The following is an 18426-nucleotide window of genomic DNA, read 5'->3' on the forward strand; positions in this document are numbered from 1 at the left end:
GAAAGAGAAGCATCAATTAGTTGCCCAATCAGGCCAGGGATTGAACCTGAAATCAGCTATGTGCCCTTGTGCCCTGACCAGGAATCAAACCCATGACCTTTCAGTGTATGGGACGATGCTCCTGTATGCTCCTATAAACCCAGCCAGGGTGGCTCCTGGCCACCCAGCCAGGGCTTGGCTTTGTTTTTGTAGGCAGTAGCCTTATTAATCAACTTAGTTTTTAAAAAATAATTTCAATACAAAAAAAAAGAGGGGAAAAACACAAATAGATAAAAGATGATTCGGAAGAGGGTTGAAGTTTAGGCATATTGGTCAATAGATGAATGGATTCTTGGTGAACTGTATTTAGATGAAATGTCTTTAAATGGGCCACTGTGAAGTAAACTGATGCTAAGTGGGTGGGTATGCTTTGGCTGAAGTTGACTGAGTGCACACACAGCAAGCACCAAATGCAGAGGGGAAGGAGGAAGGTCTTCCACTGCAGCTACCTTTGTCCCTTCTGATCTGCCCATTATCTTTGACATCAGTAATTGTCCCCGTTCAGTCTCTTGGGTTTGTGGGTCTGAAGGACGTCTATCTTCTCTTTTGCCCCCAGCCAGCCTCCAGAAAGGCTTGATTTTGAGTCATCCCGCTGATGACTTCTGGTTAGAAACGATGGCTCTGATTGGGAGCGGAGGGTGGGAGTGGGGGCAGTTGAGGGGGGGTGGTGGTGAAAGAAATGCACTCTGCTTCCCAAGAACCTTCTTTACATGCACAGACCTACAGAGCCTGCGCCTGTATCCCTTCATTGATGGCTGGCACCCCTTTGTGGTGGCGGCAGAGGTAATCTACCTCCTGTTCCTCCTCTACTACATGATCATTCAGGTGAAGGTGGACTTGTAGCTCTATGTGCAAGGGAAGGAGATGGTGCTGTGCCCGTTCCCTCTCCCATCCTTACCCTCTTCCCTGGAGTGGGGTCTGAAAGAGGGGGAGGAAAAGGTTCTGTTTACCTGTTTGTCAAGGCAACCTTTGGGGGGCCCTTCTGCTGGTCCTGAGGGCTGAACTACTTCAGGAACCCAACTTTGGCACCTCAGAGGAATTAAGAACTCAGAGGGTGGTCCTTCCTGGGTAAGGAAGGAATTGGAGCAAGGCTCCCATTTCTGCTGAACTGAGACTTTCCAAAATGCTGGAGGTGGATATTCTCCATAGCTGGGGTTTCTCTGAACTCATATTGTGGGGGTTCTTAGCACTTTTGTTCTCACGGTGATCCCTGAGAATTAAGAAACATTCCCCTTGCTACCTTTACCACCATGTTGCACAATGAAGTACAGATGTTGATAATGACGATGGGAACACATCCAAAGCATATTAGATGTTGTTTTCCAAAAATGGAAACCAGATACCTAAAAGGGGCATCTTAGCCCCCCAATTCCCTGCTCCAAACACCACCACAGCAACCACTTTAAGAAATATACTTTGAGGGCTTACTAAGAGGCAGGGGTTTTGCTAAGAACCTTATGAGGATTTTCTCCTTTAACACCAGGAGAAAGGTCCTATGGATCCATTTCAGAGTAGGAAGCTAAAGTCCAGATGTGAAGTAATTCATCCAAGTTCAGAATTAAATCCTGAGAATCTGACCCCAGATCTTGATACTCAACCCCTATGCCACACCATCAGTCTCAAAACTGGCAACACACATGCTCTCTGAGCATCCAATTCAAACTCACCAGTCAACAGTCATCAAATAGCAACTTATGTCTTATTGTTTCTCTAAGAACATCATAGGAGGCCCATTTAACAACTTTCTGAGCTTCATTCCTCTTCTCTCGATTGCCCCTAAGATGGTTCAGGGAACCACCTTGGGAGTAAAGACAAGCACAGTTCCGGCCACAGCCTTTGATAGAACCTCTGGTTCCTTTCCCAGGGCAAGCTTAGGAGGAAGCAGAAGTGGCGCTATTTCCACAGCAAGTGGAACCTTCTGGAGTTGGCCATCATTCTGGCCAGCTGGAGTGCCCTGGCAGTGTTTGTGAAGAGGGCCATCCTAGCGGAGCAAGACATCCAGCGATATCGGAAACAAGGGGAGGAGTAAGTGGCTCTGCCTCAGTCCCAGGTCCCACCTCTGGCCCTGCTTCCTCCAGCTCTGTGTAGCTCAGGGTTGAAAGGGGGCCTTTAAAGTTCTGTTGACCCCCAAAGGATAAAGGGGCACTCTAAAAATTAGCTATAGCTATCGCTTAGATTTAAGTTTGTGGTCTGAAGACTCTAAGACAAAATAAAACAGGATCTTTTGCAAATCTTACTAAACAGAGGACCCACTGACTCTGTTAAGATCCCTCCCAGCCTGCTGAGCAGGGTTTTTCAAGTATTTGTGTGATCAACTACATCTGCTACCATTTACCCAGTGTCCACTCTGTGCTAGGCAGGATGCTCTAACCAATCAGATCCTCATGAGAACTGATGGAGGTAAATGTTATCATTACCCCATTTTATAAATAAAGAACTTGACATTCAGAGAGATAATATGACTTCCCCAAGGTCACACAGCTAAAAAGTGGCAGAGAAGTAATTTAAACCTACCTTGTATGTCTCCAGGATCCCAGTTTTTACTTTGAACCACTGCGTTTCTTGACTCACTGATTTTATAGATAGAGCTAACATTTATTGAGTTATTGTTGGATGCCATACACAGTCATAACGACACCACCTTAAAATCATCTACTTTCACCTTTCTGAAACTTCTGAGATATTATCATCATCCCTTTTTCACAGATGAGAAAATTGAGGCTCAGAGAGGTTAAATTGTCTGTGCAAGGTCACACAGCAAGGAAACCCAAGGCCTAGAATTTGAACTCTACCCTCCTAACCTCTACTCTAGAATGTCTCTTATTCAACAAACCCAAATTGAGTTCTACTTTGTGCCACACCCATGTTGCCACACCAAATATACAACAAAAACGCTACCCTCTCTAAAAGCCCCTGTCCATAAAAATGCCTCAGTATCAATAGAATTCTTTGAGCTCAAAAGTTATCAGAAGTACTTTTATTTTTATTTAAGTTGATTGTAAACCTTATACAGAACAGTTATTTTAAAAACTTAAATATGGTTTAGCTTTTGAAGGGGTCTGCAAAAGATGACACAGGAGCTAAATCCAGCCCACCACCTGCTTTTGTAAGTTATGTTTATTGGAACACTACCTCACTCATTCATTTATGTGTTATCTATGGCTGCTTTCTGCTAAACTGGGTTAAGTCACTGGGACGGAAACTGGCCCCCAGGGCCTCAAATATGTGCCACCTGGCCCTTTACATTAAAATTGTCTACTCCTGCTGAGAGAACAAAGCCTGAGTTCTAGGAAGGGACAATGGTGAGTCTGTTTTAGGTCACGCATGACTGAGATCATTGGCAGCCAGTGTGATTGTTGTACTGTCCCCACACTAGCCATGCTTTATGATTCCTTACAATGATCTAAGCACGTTCTTTTTTTGACATTCACACAAACTGGTTTCTTGATTAGATGAATTATAAAACAATTTTACAGCAAGAGAGTACTCTTTTTTACATTGAGTGTCAGAAAACAAAAGAAAACTGCCACTTTTAATAGAAACCTGAATATAGTTAAGTTTGGCATTATAGGAAACCCTCAGTTGTATTTGGATTAGTCAAATAACCAAAGTTCGTGTTTATTTCAGAAACTGGCAAATTTTGTTTTCTTGTTGAAATAGATAAACCATTTTATAGTTAGATCCTGAATTTTAAAAGTACTTTTTAAGACCAAATTATATGCTTCATATTCATATTCTCCCTTTAACCCAATGGTTCTCAGGCCTAGCTCCTCAGCAGAATCACTCAGGGGGATGATTCAACTCTGATGCCCAGGCCTACTAAATCGGGATGTCCGGGGACAGAGCCCCAGCACCAGTATTTTTAAGGTTTTCCTGTTTTTTCTAAAATGTAGATGAGTTTAAGCTCGCTGCCTTAATTAGAGCTAATTGCCATCATAAAACAGGGCTTACATGGTTATTATTTCCACATATATGAACAATTAGATGACATGAGAGAAGGTTGGGTATTTTAAAAGGGGGAGGAACAAGGTGCTGCAGGAGCCGAAGGAGGAGGCCACCATCCATACAAGCCATCCCAGTCTGCTCAAAAAGGGAGGAAAGTTCTAGAAGGCAGGAGATTAGGTAGAAGAAAGACTTTCACTAGGGCATCATATATGTATATGAAATGCTTTTAAAAACTTGAGATCATATAATTTTATTCTATAGACTGTTCCCATCTGTGTCATTAAATATAAATCTATGCCATTTTTAATGACACACCAACATTAAGACTGAATTTAGAGCCCTAACTGGTTTGGCTCAGTGGATAGAGCGTCGGCCTGCGGACTGAAGGATCCCAGGTTTGATTCCGGTCAAAGGCATGTACCTTGGTTGCGCGCACATCCTCAGTAGGGCGTGTGCAGGAGGCAGCTGGTCGATGTTTCTAACTCTCTATCCCTCTCCCTTCCTCTCTGTAAAAAAATTAATAAAATATATATTTTTTAAAAAAGACTGAATGTAGAGGGCAAAGGCATGAGAGGGGCATGAACGGCAGGGTGGGATAGGGGAAGAACCTGGATTTTGGAATCAAGACACTCCTGGATCCCAACTGTCATTCTTCCACCACCAGTTATGCCTCTAATTATGTCACTAGCTGTGTGACATTATGCCAACTCTCTGTCCTTACCTGTGAAGGGAGACAGCATACTCCCTCATCCGGTGGTTTTCAGTCAGATGACACAATGCAATTACTAGTAAAGTTCATTAGGCCCTCACTTAGCACAGCAACTGGATGGTACTTCCATCCCTCCTTCAAATGTAAAGGCAATAGGGACATTCAAACAGGAGAAAGTGGCATCTAGTGACCCCGAACCAGGAGGGGAGGTTCATAGTACTCTCTCATCTTTGTCCTCTTGACCTGGGGAGGATCCCTCCTTTGTCATTCTTCCATAGCCCTGCAGCCATTAACCAAGACTGCTAGGTAACGGCCTCACGAACTAACTGCTGAGGCCCCGTGACCATCATCACCATCACTATCCCTATCATAATTATCCTCATCATCCTCATCACCATCATCATCACCACTGTCGTCTCTATCTCCTTCATCATCATCATTATCACCATCATCCTCAGCATCACCATCTCATCATTACCTGGCTTGGGGGATTGGGACAGCTCTGTCTCCCAGACCTGTTGTAGGAAGTGGTGGCCTTTGAGATAAGTCTGATCCTGGGCTGAAATGAGTCCAAATGAACTCTGGCTGAGCTGTATACAGTCTCTGAGACCCAATCTTCCTTCTTGGTCCCAAAGGGGTATCAGTTTCAGTGAGACAGCCGCAGCTGACGCTGCCCTTGGCTACATCATTGCCTTCCTGGTACTGCTGTCCATGGCAAAACTTTGGCATCTGCTCAGGTCAAACCCCAAAATGAACATGATCACATCAGCTCTACACCATGCCTGGAGAGACATTTCAGGCTTTGTCATCATCATCCTTATCATGCTCCTGGCTTACTCCATTGCGGTGAGTGGCTCCTTTGGGAAAACCTCAGGGCTGGTCTCCTTGGAAGCAAAGGCTTCTCAGTGCTAGGGGATTGGGAATTAGGGTAAGGGAAACCCTGGGAACCTGAGGGAGATGGTGAGTCTTCTGAACCTAGGGCCTTTTAGCTGGGAGCTCATGAACTGGTCACTCCAAATGGAGACCTCAGTTGGGTAAGAGTGAGGAGGTACAGTCTCAAGACTGAGAGGGCCAACTATCTCCAATGAAGGATTCCTTTCTGTATCCAGACCCTGCCTGGATGTGCCAGTTCTCCCAGTTGCTCAAACATGCACAAAGCGCTCCTTCTGTGTCAGGGGATGTGGAGATGAATTGGGCAGTCCTGTTCTTGAGCTGGGGCAGAGATGGGGAAGTGAGGATGGATGTATCTGCAGGCCATGTCAATGCGTGATTCCCTACACATGAGGCATGACTTAGTAGGGCCAACGCCATTTTATTCAGCCCCTTAACACTGAGAGCATTTAAAAATTCACATTTCTTTTGTGACTGAAAAAAAAATTAAACTATCAACTCTTTTTCTATATCAAGAAATGTGAGAAACAAAGACCCTATAATACAGTGGTTCTCAATCTTCCTAATGCCGCGTCCCTTTAATACAGTTCCTCATGTTGTGGTGACCCCCAACCATAAAATTATTTTCGTTGTTACTTCATAACTGTAATTTTGCTACTGTTATGGATCATAATGTAAATATCTGATATGCAGGATGTACTTTCATTGTTACAAATTGAACATAATTAAAGCATAGTGATTAATCACAAAAACAATATGTAATTATATATGTGTTTTCCAATGGTCTTAGGCGACCCCTGTGAAAGGGTCGTTCGACCCACAAAGGGGTTGCGACCCACAGGTTGGCGACACACAGGTTGAGAACCGCTGCTCTAATACATCCTGATCTTCATCTAAATATGCTCCCCAAGCTCTCCAAGTCCATGATTCTCATCATAACCCTGGCTCCCACTCCTGACACTGTTCAATCTTGACTCACTCCTCACCCTAACCCCTTTCTGAATTATCATTCTGGTTGCATCCAGTCTCTCACGTTACACCATGCCCTGATCTCCATACCATCTAATAATCTATCTTATCCTAGTCCCCACTCATCTCTCCCTTCCCATTCCTGATTCTTTCCCTGACTATCACCTCAACCCTGACCCCCTACTCCATCCCTGACCTCACTCCATCTTCCTTTCTCACCCTCAAAAATAGGGTGAAATGCACTGATGGAGTGTATATGCCGAAAAGCTGGAGTCTGCTTTTGTCAAAAGTACTCCATCCAACCTCTTAGTTCATGTGGATTTATTCAGTCCTCCATACCCAATGCACAGACTGCAGGGAATTACAGTGTCCTCTGGGAATAAAGTCACTGACTCAGAGCCAATGGAGTGCAGGGATTCCCTCTGACACAGCCCCCTGTGGAAATCTTTGGGGTGGAGAATGTGGTGGTGAGGGAAAAGTACGGTGTGGAGAAAGTCCTGTTCAGCAGAAGAAGCCTCTTGTCCATCCAACCCAGCTCCCCCTGCGCAAGAAGGATTGGGCCTCAGAGAGCCATTTCATTACTGAATTTTAGAACAGCCATCTGAGGGAATGTAGTAGGAGCCTAGTGGGTGGTGTGTGAGCCCCAGAAGTGCACAAGCATCCATGCAAAACTGGGTGTGTACTTCCACCAACTTCCATGCCGCAGTAGGTACCAGTAGCTTAGTCAGGCCAGGCCAAGGATGTGGCTAACTCAGACCACTGGCTCTGTCAAACAACAGGCTTTAGGGAACTTCATGTTTTCTTTTGCTGCTCATGAGGACTCTTTCCACAACAGTCAGACTTGATATTTGGTTGGAAACTCCGCTCCTACAAAACCCTCTTTGCTGCAGCAGAAACGATGATCAGCCTTCAGGTAGGAATCTTCAACTATGAGGAGGTAATGGGGTAGGGCAAGGGAACATGGTCACTGCTATCTACACCAAGCCTTTACAAAAATTAGAAAAAGCAGTCCCCTCAAATGCCTTCCCAGTGGATATCACCCCTGTGTCCATGACCTGGCAAGTGCATGGTAACTATGGACAAATAAAAAGGCTCCCCTTTCTCCAGGAAGACAGCCCCAATCTAAGGCCCACAGCTCACCCTGGGGACCCCAGCTTACAGAAGAACATCAGGTACTGGCTACTCAGGAGAGGGCTGTGCTAGGGGGTCCCTGGAAGGGAATGCTCCTGACCCTAGCCAGAAATGGTACCGTATTTGGAAAAGGCAGCCGTAAGGAGTAGGGATGCTGCCCTCTCACTCTCCTGGCAGCTGTTGAGAGCACTGCCCATACTGCCAGCCTCCAGGCAAAAAGGACCCTTCTGGCTCAAGGCTCTGCCTAACTCTGAGGACCAATTTTCCTTCTGAGGATATCTAGTGGGTGAGGTGGCCAATAGGACACAGGACCCCCAGGGATGACTCTGGATTTCTTCCTAACAGGTCCTGGACCACAGCCCAGTGCTCAGCTCCTTCCTAATTGGGTCCTGCATTGTTTTCATGACATTTATTGTGCTGAATCTACTTATCTCTGTCATCCTGGTGGCCTTCAATGAAGAGCAAAAATACTATCAGGTGAATTCCTTTGGCCTATTCTTCAATAGTCATTGACCTTGAAATAGAAAAAGGTTGGCTAAGCAGCATTAGACATTAGGAGAACTTGAGAGACCTTGAGAGACCATTGTAGCTTAAAGCCTTCATTTCATGGGAGGGGAAACTGAGGACCAGAAGAAGAAAATTACATCACTAAGATCATAAGCAAATGAAGGACACACTAGAAATGGGTCTCCTGATTCCCAGTGTGGGACTGTTCCTTACATCGGTGATTCTCAGCTCTGATTGTACATTATAATCACCTGGGGGCTTTTGGAAACTACTACTGTTGCACCTGAGACCACCAAAAACAGAATCCCTGGGTGAATGATGCAAGCATGGGTATTTCTGAAATCTCCCTGTGTTATTTTAATGTTCAGCCAAGGTTGAGAACCCATCTATAATAATAAAAGCATAATATGCAAATTGACTGAATGGCCAAACAGCAGAACGACCATCCAGACAAACTTCCGGACAAAGCCGGCAGCCAGGGCTACAGGGGCTGAGGCAGCCGGGAGTGCAAAGGCCTACTCTTGCACAAATTTTATGCATCGGGCCTCTAGTTATAAATAATGAAAGAAAACTTAGGTGATACAAGCAAAGTTTAATACTTCATGAAGTGATCAGTATCCATTCAGAGAACTGCAAGGTAGGGTGTAAGGCAGGAAATTTTTATAGGATAAAGAATAAAAATTTTAAAAAAGGAAGAGAAAAATGAAAAATATCGATTGGCTGGGGCCACAGAGTCAACCTGTTTGGGGTGAGAAGGAAAAAGAAATAAGTACGGATAGAGCCCAGAGTTGGGTTGGTGTTCGGGGACTGGCTGACTGCAGTACTGCATTTCTGTCAAGGGGAGCATTTACCGGGACACATATGTTGTCTAAATTTCAGTTTTTTGACATGGCACCCTGGGCAGGAGCAGCTCCACCCTGGGCCTAGAAATTTATTCCAACAAGTCATATGGTGACTTTGGTTCAAATTTTGAGAAACTGCCAAACTGTTTTCCAAAGCAGTGGAACCATATCACATTAACAAGAGCATACATTCCTAATCACGTCTGATGAAGGGGTGGAGGAATTCTGTCATTTTCATCAGAGGGGAAGAAGGAACCCCTCCTTGGGATAAAGTGGAGAGAACACAACCTTGAGATTCCCAAAGAGATGAATCCCTGGATTCACAAAAGCAAGTCAAAAAGTCAAAGTGACTTTGGCAGGGACCAAGTTACACAAGAAAACCATGGTTTCCCCTTAGTAAGAAAAGCCCCCAAAGAGGATGTATCTATACATGTTGTGTGTTCTTTCTCCCTCTGCAGCTGTCGGAGGAAGGAGAGACTGTCGATTTGCTGCTGATGAACATACTCGGTTTCCGGGGCGTTAAATGTAAAAAACAGGAGTCTGGAAACTGCAGTGAGCAGCCCAAGTTGCTGTCAGAGGCCCAGCCCCCTCCACCTGCACCAGTGGCGCCCCAGGTTTAAGCTGTTCATCTACACACGATCATCTGTAGAGTCAGCAGAAGGCCAGAGCATTGGGCCTACGCTTACCATTGATTCTGTAATCTCTCCAAGTCAATATTTTCTGTATCCATGGATAAGTTACCAAGAATGGCATGTAAAAAAAGCCAATAAAAAATGTATATACATACACATACAATTGCCACTACTGTGATATACTGTTCAAATGTATTTCCTGTCTAGGGCGGGGGGATAAAATGGATACATATGTAATACCCTTTGTAATACTTTAAGCAATTAAAAAAATGTATTTCCTTCTAGAAATAAAAATAGTGCGGACTTCGAGGGGGGAAAAAAAAACTCTTTTACAGACTAATTATTTCATTAGTCTTTTACAGACTAATAATTATTATTTTCTTAGTCAGGGTTTGCCTTTGAATGGTTCTAGTTCAGGGTTTCTCAAACTGTGTCTGAGAGATGCTGATGGATGCCATTAGTTTGCTAGGGCAGCCGGAACAAAGTACCACAAACTGGGTATTAAAACAACAGAAGTTATTGTCTCAGAATTCTGGAGGATAGAAGCTCAAAATCAAGGTGTCAACGGGGCCACGCTCCCTCTTAAGGCTCTCCAGAGGAGTCTTCTCTTCTAGCTTCTAGCATTTGCCAGCAATGCTCAGTGTTCCTTGGTTTGTAGATGCATCACTCCAATCTCTGTCTCTGCCATCACTTGGCCTTTCTCCTATGTCTTTCTCTGTGTCTTTTTCTCTTGTCATATTGGATTGAGGGCTCACTCTACTCCACTATAACTTTGTCTTAATTAATGACAGTTCCTATTTCCAAATTTGGTCACATTCTGAGGTAATGGGTGTTAGGACTTCAATGTATCTCTTTAGGGGGCACAAGTCAACCCATAACAGGTATCATGACCCCAAAAATGTTTCTGGATCAAATAAATGTGGGAAACACTGGATTATAAAAGGCTATCCAAGTTCTTTAGCATGGGAACTGTCAGAGCTTTTTTTAAAAATTATTATTACTTTATTTTATTTTACTGTGTGTGTGTGTGTGTGTGTGTGTGTGTGTGTGTCAGAGCTTTTAATATGGTAAATGTGCATTGTGAGTCTCCTGGGATGACATGAGCAAGAGCACCAAAGTGTGTAATGATTCCCAAACATCTTTGACGAAGGCTGCAGTCAGTGATTCTCAACCTTGGCTGTGTGCTAGAATCCCTACACTTCATCCCAATACATCAGAATCTCTGGCTGGGACCCAGGTGTCAATATTTTTTAAGCCACCCAGGTGATTCCAATGTGCAGTCAGACTTGATAACCATGCCCCTAATTCTGAGAACTACAAATCTAGATAGTAAAAGGCTTTCAGATGTCTGTGGATAAGTGCATATTTCCCCTCCCCCATGCAGGGGAAGCACCTCACACATCCTCTCCAGGTCACCCTGTCTTGTCCCTCCTCACATATCCATTGTACCAGATACCCTAGGTTGCCTGCTCCCAATCCATTCTATGCTTTCCTTCTTGCTATCAGAATCTTTGAGACCATGGGGAACAATCTGAAGATGGCAGAGCAGAAAGATGAGAGGAGCATGCATCCCTGATGAAGTCTTTCAATAGCTGATGTAATCAGGCTGGAGTCAAACTACTACCTTTTATCTGGACGAGAGAGCTTAAACGTCTTTTTATAATGGTTCAATCAGTATCAGACCCTGATACCCTGACAATCAAAAACCTACAATCTACACTAATAAAAGAGAAACATGGTAATTAGTGTCACTCCACTACCCTTCCCATTGGCTAATCCCCCTGTCACTCACAGAGTAGGGCCGAGATATGCAAATTAACTGGCAGCCAAGACGGCGGCCAGCAGCCAGGCAGCTGATGCGAACAGGGAGGCTTGCTTGCTTCAGTGACAGAGAACTCCAACGTTCCCCACCTGACTTGCCGGCCTCTCAGCTGCAACTCTCAGCAACTATGTTGTGAATAAAGAAGCTAAAAACCCCCCAGAAACCTGCTTTACTCAGCGGAGCTTCAGCCAGCTGGACCGCAACATTGTATCAAATACAGACGGTAAACAAAGGCCAGAAACCTGTTTTCAGCAGCCGAGGCCTCAGAGCTAAAGCTGGCCCAGAATAAAAAAAAGAAAAAGAAAAAGAAAAAAAGGAGCGGTTGGGAGCTTCAGTCCCAGCCTGAAAACAGCCCTCAGCCCCTCAGCCAGACTGGCCAGGCACCCCAGTGGGGACCCCCACCCTGAAGGGTGTGTGACCAGCTGCAAACAGCCATCATCCCCTCACCCAGACTGGCCAGGCACCCCAGTGGGGACCCCCACCCTGATCCAGGACACCCTTCAGGGCAAACCATCCAGCCCCACCCATGCACCAGGCCTCTATTCTATATAGTAAAAGGGTAATATGCCTCCCAGCACTGGGATCAGCGGAGCTGAGAGGCCTCCTGGCACCGGGATCAGCGTGACGGGGCAGCGCCCAAACCCCCTGATCGCCCTGCAGCTCTGTGTGTGACAGGGTGCAGCGCCCCAACCCCTCCGCCCCCCATGGGCCCTGCTCTGTGTGTGACGGGGTAGAGCCATAACCTCCCCATTGGCCCTGCCCTGAGTGTGACAGTGGCGGCTCCCCAATCGCCTGATCGGCCCTGCTCTGTGGGTGATAGAGGGCAGTGCCCCAACCCCCTGATCCGCCCTGCCCTGAGTGTGACAGGGGGCGGTGCCCCAACTCCCCTATCGGCCCTACTCTGTGAGTGACAGGGGGGAGCTCCTCAACCCCCTGATTGACCCTGCTCTGTGCATGACAGGGTATGGAGCCCCAACCCCCATGATGGGCCCTCCTCTGTGCGTGACGGGGTGGCGCCGCAACCTCCCCATCAACCCTGCCTTGAGTGTGACGGGGCGGTGCCCCAACCCCCCAATCGGCCCTACCCTGAGCGTGACTGAGGGTGGCATCGCAACCTCCCAATCTGCCCTGTTCTGTGCATGACAGGGGAAGGCGCCCCAACTCCCCAATCGGCCCTGCTCTGAGCCTGACCAGGGGCTGCACCTAGGGATTGGGCCTGCCCTCTGCCACCCGGGAGCAGGCCTAAGCCAGCAGGTCGTTATCTCCCGAGGGGTCCCAGACTGCAAGAGGGCACAGGCCAGTCTGAGGGACCCCCCCTTCCCCCCGAGTGCACAAATTTTTGTGCACCGGGCCTCTAGTCTATTATAAAAAGAGAGCCATATAACATGCAATATACATAAAACCTTGGTGATTTCATTATCTTCCATCCACCCAAAATCCCATGACTATTCTCTATTGTGTCAGGTATGGATACAAGCTATATATGGAGAGATGCTCATCAAATAACCCATAGCAAGGTGTACACACGTCTCCTGATAAACCGGTACAGAAACCTACCCAGAGACACACAAAACAGTCTATTTTAAATAGGAAATCTGGAGAAGTTGTAAATTCTTCATTTCTCTTTCTCAACTTTCCAATCTACTCTCCACTTCTCTATTGACTGCAAATATTCAAGCTGCCAACTCTTTCAACCACATTATGTATTAAGGAGAGACTGTACCATGATGTGAACCCTGACAACCTTGAGTTAGCTAGATCCAGGCCACAGGAGATTGCTTCCCTTAAATCTCCTCACAGACTATCTGAGCCATCATTCACATATGCCCCAAAGCTTGCTGGATCCTAGAACAGGCTGTCACCATGCCCAGGGCAAATAGGCATTTCTCCCTACCTGGAGCAGATTATGCCCCAGTACACCTACCCATCCTGCTCTGTTCTATATAGTTCTTATCACCTGCCATGCCCCACTTCACTCCTAGGCAAGTTAGTTAAATGTTTTGAGCCTCCAGCTCATCTATGAAATGAATTTAATACTTACCAGAAAGGAGTTTGGCAAGGATTAAAGATGTCTGCACAGTCCTGTGGTGAGCAGTTAGACAGACATGAGCAGAGCAAGGACAATGGGCCAGGTACAGAAGGTCACCAAGGCAGAAAGCCCTGAGTGCCTAGCAATTGTAGGGTGGGACCTGGTCCTCAGAGTGACTTTTCCTCCCCTGGTATTCCCCTGGTTATGCGGTTTGGACCCCCTGACTTTTCCTCCCTAGAGATAATATCTAGGCCTCAGTAGTATTTCAGTTCCAAGCCCAGAAATGCAACACAACCAGACAAGCAATGCCAAGGCTGACCTCAGGACCCACTGCACTGAATCAATGACCCACCTGCCCTGGCACCAACCAACCAATCAATGAAGACCCTGACCCTGAAAGGACACACCTAGAAAGCTGCTGAATATTCTATTGTTATCTTCACCTGGACCACCCTAAAATCTACACCCTTAAAGCCCTTAGGACAGGACCCAGGGAGCTCTCCCTCCTCTGGGGGCCGCCATCTTGAAAAGGCAAAGGCCAACCCTTCCCTTTGAATTAGCCAATTGAGAAAGACTGTGCACCTGAGCTCCAATCAAGAGTGAGGGACAAGTCACATGCATCATGGATTATAATGCTGAGAGGACCACCTGCTCGGTGTGTGTGTGCTCCCAGGCCATATATGCGCACCCTTCTACATAGAAGATATTTGCCTTGCTGCCTGGCTCCTGAGTATGTTTTGTGTTCTACCAGAACCCCTAATTGGGGGGCTTGCCTTATTTCTTACACCTCCAGAATTTAGCAATTCTTACTTCTAATAATGGCAATACATTTCTTTGCATGAACTCAATAATGCTAGTTTCCAATTGTGGTTTTATTAACCAAAACTTTGACTAGAATGTCATGTCTAAGAGAGAGCAGAAACACACAATGAAGAAAAGAAAGTCTCTTTAATAAAATTTTTCTCTTGAAAAATTGGAAAGCCACATGCAAAAGAATGAAACTAGATTACAGTTTGTCCCCATGTACAAAAATTAATTCAGAAGGATCAAAGACCTAAATATAAGATCTGAAACAGTAAATTACATAGAAGAAAACATAGGTACTAAACTTATGGACGTAGAAAACATTTTATGAACTTGACCCCAAAGGGAAGGGGAGTAAAGGCAAAAATAAATGAATGGGAGTGTTTCAAACTAAAAAGCTTCTGCACAGTAAAAGAAACTGATAACTAAAGAAAGAGGCATCTGACAAAATGGGAGATATTTTCAAACAATAGCTGCAACAAACATTTACTATCCAAAATATATAAAGAACTCATAAAACTCAACACCAAACAACCCAATTAAAAAATGGGCAGAGGACCAGAATAGACACCTCTTCCAAGAAGACATACAAACAGCCAACATATACTTGAAAAGACGTTCAACCTCACTAGCAATTAGGGAAATCCAGCAAAAATAGCTCAGTGGTTGAGCACTCCACCTATGAACCAGGAGGTCTCTGTTCGATTCCTGATCAGGGCACATGCCTGGGTGACTGGCTCCATCCACAGTAGGGTGCGTGCAGGAGGCATCCAATCAGTGATTCTCTCTCATCATTGATGTTTCTATCTCTCTCTCTCCCTCTCACTTCCTCTCTTAAGTCAATAAAAATATATTGGGGGGAAAAAACCTACAATTAGATATAGCCTCACACGTGTTAGAATGGCTATTATCAACAAGACCAGCAATAACAAGTGTTGGAAAGATTGTGGAGAAAAGGGAACCCTCATTCACTGCTGATGAGAATGTAGAATGGTACAGCCACTATGGAAAACAGTGACAAAATTGCCTGATTCCTCAAAAAATTAAGAATAGAGTTACCATATGACCCAGCAATCCCTCTCCAGCAATCCCTCTCCTTGGTATGTATTCCCAAAACTTGAAAACGTATATTCACAAGATATATGTATGTGTGTGTGTGTGTGTGTGTGTGTGTGTTTTTCTTATGTTGGCCTACTCTAGCCTCCTTGCCAAGATGCCCTTGCCAGCCACAGCCTCGATGCTGGAGACACTGTGGTGAACCTACTCTGCTGCTCCCACCTCCCCTGGCCTCCACCTCAGGGGAGGGGTGCTTTGCTGTGTTCTTTGGCAGAGCACATGTAGGATGGGATGTAGAGTCAGAGGGGAGAATGACCCGGTCTCCAAATCTATATCTAGACTCTCTGTGAATTTAACTCCTCTTATTTTTCTCCCTAACCTCAGTCTTGATGAAATTCCAAGTGTGTCCCCTGAGGCTGAGCTGGGGAAAGGGAGAGGATGACATGTATTAGCCATGCACTCCAGTGTCCTTTCTCCCTTATCTCTGTAGTCACCCAAGAATGCAGACTGGTGCAGCCACTGTGGAGAACAGTATGGAGTTTCCTCAAACAACTAAAAATGGAGCTCCCATTTGACCCAGTGATCCCACTTCTAAGAATATATCCCAAGAAACTAGAAACACCAATCAGAAAGGATATATGCACCCCTATGTTCATAGCAGCACAATTTATAATAGCTAAGATTTGGAAACAGTCTAAGTGCCCATCAGCGGATGAGTGGATTAAAAAACTGTGGTACATCTACACAATGGAATACTACACTGCTGTAAAAAGGAAGGAACTCCTACTATTTGCAACAGCATGGATGAACCTGGAGAGCATTATGCTAAGCGAAATAAGTCAGTGAGAGAAAGATAAATATCACATGATCTCACTCATTTGTGGAATATAATGAACAATATAAACTGATGAATAAACATAGATCCAGAGACAGAGAATCATCAATCAGGCAGTCAAACCTCAGAGGGAAGGTAGGGGAGGGTGGGGGTAAGGGGGAGAGATCAACCAAAGGACTTGTATGCATGCATATAAGCATAACCAATGAACACAGACACCAGGGGGATGACGGCATGAGCTGGGGGGGGGGGGGGCGAGTAGGGAGCGGGAGGGCAGTGGGGGATAAGGACACATATGTAATACCTTAATCAATAAATAAAGAAAAAAGGGGGAAAAAAAGAACAAGTATTGACTGACCATTGTAATAGACTGAATGTAAAACGAATTCCAATTCTCTGCACTTTTCTATGCTCTTTGTAATGAGACATTCAGCTCTTCCCATTAAGGAGTGGAATCTCCCCACCCCAGTGAATCTGGGATAGCCTGTGACTTGACTGGCTTTGGTTTGGCTGAAGTAAGAGTACTGTATGTCTGTTCCAAGCCTGAGTTCCACTCATTCTCTTGGCTCCTCGGCCATGCCCTGAAAACAGCCTGGGTTAGAATGCTGGCTGATGAAAAAAAAATGCTTCAGCCCATAACCAGACCAGAAGAGCTGCCCTCTCTGCCAAACTCAGCCCTTGTACCCCTATGTTCACTGCAATTTTATTCTCAGTGGCCAAGGTATAGAAACAACCAGTGTCTTGTGATAGAGAATTGGATAAAGATGTGGTTCATTCACACAGTGGAATACTACTCAGCCATAAGATGAAATACTGCCATTTGCAACAATATGGATGAACCTTGAGAATATTATGCTAAGTGAAATAAGTCAGAAAAAGTTAACCATATTATTTCATGCATATGTGGGATATAAAACTTAAACTTTTTAACACAAAGAGCAGTATTGTGGTTGCCAGCGGGAAGGGAATGGGAGTGGTAGGGAGTGAAGGGGGCCTTATGTATGGTAATGGAAGATTAATTTGACTTTGGGTAGTGGGCACACAGATTCTGTATTATAGAAATACTAGAGGCCCAGTGCACAAAATTCCTGCACTGGGGGGGAGGGAGGGGTCCCTCAGCCCACCTGCGCCCTCTTGCAGTCTGGGAGCCTTCAGGGGATGTCTGACTGAGTGCTTAGGCCCACTCCTGGCAGTAGGACATTCCTAGTGCTGCCGCTGAGACAGGAGAGGCTTCTGCCACCCGTCGCTGCGCTCACCACTCGTGAGCCTGGCGCAGGGCTTCTAGCTGATCAGGGCTCCCCTGGTGGGAGTGCACTGACCACCAGGGGGCAGCTCCTGCATTGAGCATCTGCCTCCTAGTGGTCAGTGTACATCATAGTGATCAGTCCTTCCCCATTCAGTTGATTTGCATATTAATTAGCCTTTTATTATATAGGATACCCTTAAAACCTATATGATCTTATTAACCAGTCACCCCAATAAATTTACTTATTTTTTTTAAATATATTTTCTTGATTTTTTACAGAGAGGAAGGAAGAGAAATAGTTAGAAACATCGATGAGAGAGAAACATCAACCAGCTGCCTCCAGCACACTCCCTACTGGGGATGTGCCTGCAACCAAGGTACATGCCCTTGACCAGAATCAAACCTGGGACCCTTGAGTCCGCAGGCTGAGGCTTTATCCGCTGAGCCAAACCAGTTAGGGCCACCCCAATAAGTTTAATTTAAAAACTGTAGTTATGTCAGCATCCCCTTGGGCAATGCCATCTCCTGGAATGATTCTGTTTAGACTTGACTGAATACCACTCTGCCTGCCCTGGAACCTCTGTAGGAGGTCAGGATCGCATCCTTTAATAACTGGGATTGCCCTGCATTCCCTGGCCCAAAGGCTAGGGAATGCCTACAACCCTGGGGCCTATCTGCCCAGGACTCAGGCGAGTTGGGGAATGGGATTTGCTGATCCATCACTTCAACTGCCTGGAAGCAAGTCCAGAGGTGTAGCCCCACCCCTCCTGGGGAGGCCCCGCTCCGCAGCCCAGCAGCCCAGCAGCCCAGCAGCCCAGCAGCCCAGCAGCCCAGCAGCCCAGCAGCCCAGCAGCCCAGCAGCCCAGCAGCCCAGCAGCCCAGCAGCCCAGCCTGGTCCCCGACCATCGCTCTAGTCCTCTTCCCTCTCCTGCTGCCCCTTCCGGGCTTGAGGACCTTCAGCAAGTTCAC

The 18426-nt window shown here is 45.8% G+C and overlaps 1 protein-coding gene across 1 annotated transcript in view; it reads left to right on the plus strand.

Annotated features, from left to right (window-relative positions):
* Positions 1–9653, plus strand: part of LOC132216267 (polycystin-1-like protein 2) — a 75566-nt gene extending 65913 nt beyond the window's left edge. Inside the window, 6 exon segments of the mRNA XM_059665438.1 lie at positions 738–864; positions 1904–2064; positions 5329–5539; positions 7389–7490; positions 8030–8161; positions 9492–9653. Of these exon segments, the coding sequence (XP_059521421.1) occupies positions 738–864; positions 1904–2064; positions 5329–5539; positions 7389–7490; positions 8030–8161; positions 9492–9653 (895 nt within the window).
* Positions 9654–18426: the final 8773 nt, after the last annotated feature.

This window comes from Myotis daubentonii, chromosome 15 (genome assembly GCF_963259705.1).
Source record: "Myotis daubentonii chromosome 15, mMyoDau2.1, whole genome shotgun sequence".
Classification (NCBI taxonomy): domain Eukaryota; kingdom Metazoa; phylum Chordata; class Mammalia; order Chiroptera; family Vespertilionidae; genus Myotis; species Myotis daubentonii.